Raw genomic sequence first — 2733 nt, forward strand, 5'->3', positions numbered from 1 at the left:
TTGAGCGCAGCAAATAAGCTGTTTCACCTTTTCGATAGTGAGTCAACCCCAGCTGCGGAGTTGGTTTCAGGGACTACGCCGCCGATGCCGACACAAACAATATGATACCCTGCACCCTCGCTTCCGCAGCGCTAAGAACCAGGTCTAGCCGTGGGAAGGTGGTCACGTATTCGTCGACGTGCCGGGGCCTACGTGAAATAACCGGCGCGTCGGCAACTGAAGAGCACCCTATCCGCCACACAAGAACAAGGGGGGGGGGGGGGACCCTTTCCTCCTCTTTCTGCATGGCGCCGACGGTGTTCTATGCAGTCACGTTATCTTGACTCTCTAGCGGCGTCAGCGGCATCAAGCGGTATCAGTCGGTCGCTGCTAGCGCTGGGGGGATAAAAGGGGGGCGGAGCTGGTTACGAGCCCGACGACAACGCCGACGACGACGCGAAACCCAGGAACGGACGCCAAAGAGCTGCGCTCTAAAATGAGGAATGTCACCTTTCCGCACAGATTGCATGCATGAAGAACACAGTCTGAATTGACACAAGTCCGAGTTGGGAAACGCACACCGGAGATTCTCACGGCACGTATCCGGAAGCGGTTTCACGTCATTTTGGAACCAGAGCCGATCACACACTGAACACACACTTCCAAACGGATTGTCTGTAAACTGTCGCCGGAAAGCATTTGTTGCACCCTGACTGTTTGCGAGCCTTTGTTTGCGTTTGGCCTCGGCCTCGGCCGCGCGAACGGTAGAGTCTTCTCTGCGACGGCGATGAGCTTCTGCTTCAGCCTCGCTTACTGCTGGTTGCTCTCGACGGCGGCGATGAGCCTCCGCTTCGGCGGTGCGAACGGCAGGGTCTTCTCGGCGGCGGCGATGAGCTTCTGCTTCAGCCTCGCTTACTGCTGGTTGCTCTCGACGGCGGCGATGAGCCTCCGCTTCGGCGGCGTGAACGGCAGGGTCTTCTCGGCGGCGGCGATGAGCTTCTGCTTCAGCCTCGCTTACTGCTGGTTGCTCTCGACGGCGGCGATGAGCCTCCGCTTCGGCGGCGTGAACGGCAGGGTCTTCTCGGCGGCGGCGATGAGCTTCTGCTTCAGCCTCGCTTACTGCTGGTTGCTCTCGACGGCGGCGATGAGCCTCCGCTTCGGCGACGCGTACTCCTGCATCATCTCGACGGCGGCGACGGTAAGCTTCTGCTTCGGCGGCACGCACCTCTGGATTCTGACGGCGACGGCGCTGGGCCTCTGCTCTGGCAGCTCGTTTAGCAGCAGCAGCAGCAGCAGCAGCAGACGGAGGACTTCCATCGGTCGTCTCGCTCATGGCTCAGAAAGAACTGGCAGATAATTTCGCAGTGGCGAACGGCAGCGGCAATTTCGGCTCGGTTGTGAATGATGAATCAAGTGCTGCCAGCGAATGACGCGTCCATTGGCTGTCTGCGTGTGTTACTGATGTGTGGTTAACATGTTAAGCTTCGCCTGTAAGAGTGGAACGCGACAGCGTCTTGCAACGCTGCCAGGGAGTCCACAGAACGCCATCGCCAATTCGGCTGTACGCCTTGCTGTACGGTAAATTTATTTTTTGAGGAAAGGAAATGTATGTCTCTCGCATATCTAGGTGGACACCTGCACCTCGCCGTAAGGGAAAGGGGGAAGATGGGAGTGAACGAAGACGCCGTATAGGCTAGACGCGCCTTTGTTCATTCCAAACCATTCAGCTGGCATTACGGAGTGGCTAGCGTGCTCGTATCGCACTCCGGAGACCCTGGTTCGATTCCCCAACTCGACCAATTTCGTTCTCGGTTTTATTGATTTATGCGGTCTAACTAGAAAGGTTAATTAGGCTATTTCATATTTATATTCTTGTATTTCTATCCATCGTGTTCTGTCATTAACCTGTCAATTGTTGGAACTGTCTAGGATGTTCGACACAACGTATATGAAGCAACGTCTTACTGAGTGGGGAAGTGCGTGGTGGTGGAGGGAACGCGTTTCGTACTTATCTGTTTTTTAGCAGCGTCTCATTCCGCGGACTCTGTTGTCGTTGCGGCGCGCGTCTTTCTTTTCTTTTCTTCTGACCTCTTCATTCTCCTCTATATTAATTAGGCTAATTGATTAATTAAGCAATTAACTAAACTCAGTGCAACTTAGTTGCAGCATCACTATACGATCCCTTTGATTGGTTGCATGGTTACTAGCCAAAGTACAATTGGCCCCATTTGAAATTCGCGCACTGTGACGTCACGAGCATTTCGACCAATTGAAAAGCGTGATATTGGGCGGAGCTGGTTACGAGGCCGACGCCGACGACGACGCGAAACCCAGGAACGGACGCCAAAGAGCTGCGCTCTAAAATAGCGCACAGGGAACACAAGGGACGGAAAGTAAACGACGCAGACAAGCGCTTGTCTGCGTCGTTTACTTTCCGTCCCTTGTGTTCCCTGTGCGCTATTTTTTACATCATGAATGTTATCCAACTTGCCCAACTCTCCGCTTTGCGGAGCCTTGCTCCTCGCGCGCCCCCGGGACGGGGTGACGATTGAGTGTGTGTGTACTGCTGAAGGACGACGTGAATAAACGTCTCCTTGGTGAACTTGGAGGCCTATTTCTTTGCGGCGAATCGCTCTCCTCCCAGCGGAGGTTGAGTGCACTGCATCGGTGTCCCAGTGTGTGTGTGGTGACGGCTGATCGGGGCCCTTGGCTCGCCCGAAGCTCGAACCCGCGGTGGTTGGTGGCCTGTGTCCA

At 55.1% G+C, this 2733-nt stretch overlaps 1 protein-coding gene across 1 annotated transcript; it reads right to left on the reverse strand.

Moving 5' to 3' along the window:
• Nucleotides 1-355: 355 nt before the first annotated feature.
• On the reverse strand, nt 356-1485 carry LOC149334603 (uncharacterized). The gene has a single exon (XM_089557961.1). It carries the CDS (start codon nt 1310-1312, stop codon nt 356-358), a length of 957 nt encoding a protein of 318 aa, XP_089414087.1. The 5' UTR covers nt 1313-1485.
• Between the last annotated feature and the right edge of the window lie 1248 nt (nt 1486-2733).

This window comes from Amblyomma mixtum, chromosome 8 (assembly GCF_055824585.1).
Source record: "Amblyomma mixtum isolate Tamu chromosome 8, ASM5582458v1, whole genome shotgun sequence".
NCBI lineage: Eukaryota > Metazoa > Arthropoda > Arachnida > Ixodida > Ixodidae > Amblyomma > Amblyomma mixtum.

What these genes read in the sequence shown, in the direction of transcription:
- LOC149334603 (XM_089557961.1), bottom strand. Translation starts at nt 1,312, where the DNA reads ATGAGCGAGACGACCGATGGAAGTCCTCCGTCTGCTGCTGCTGCTGCT.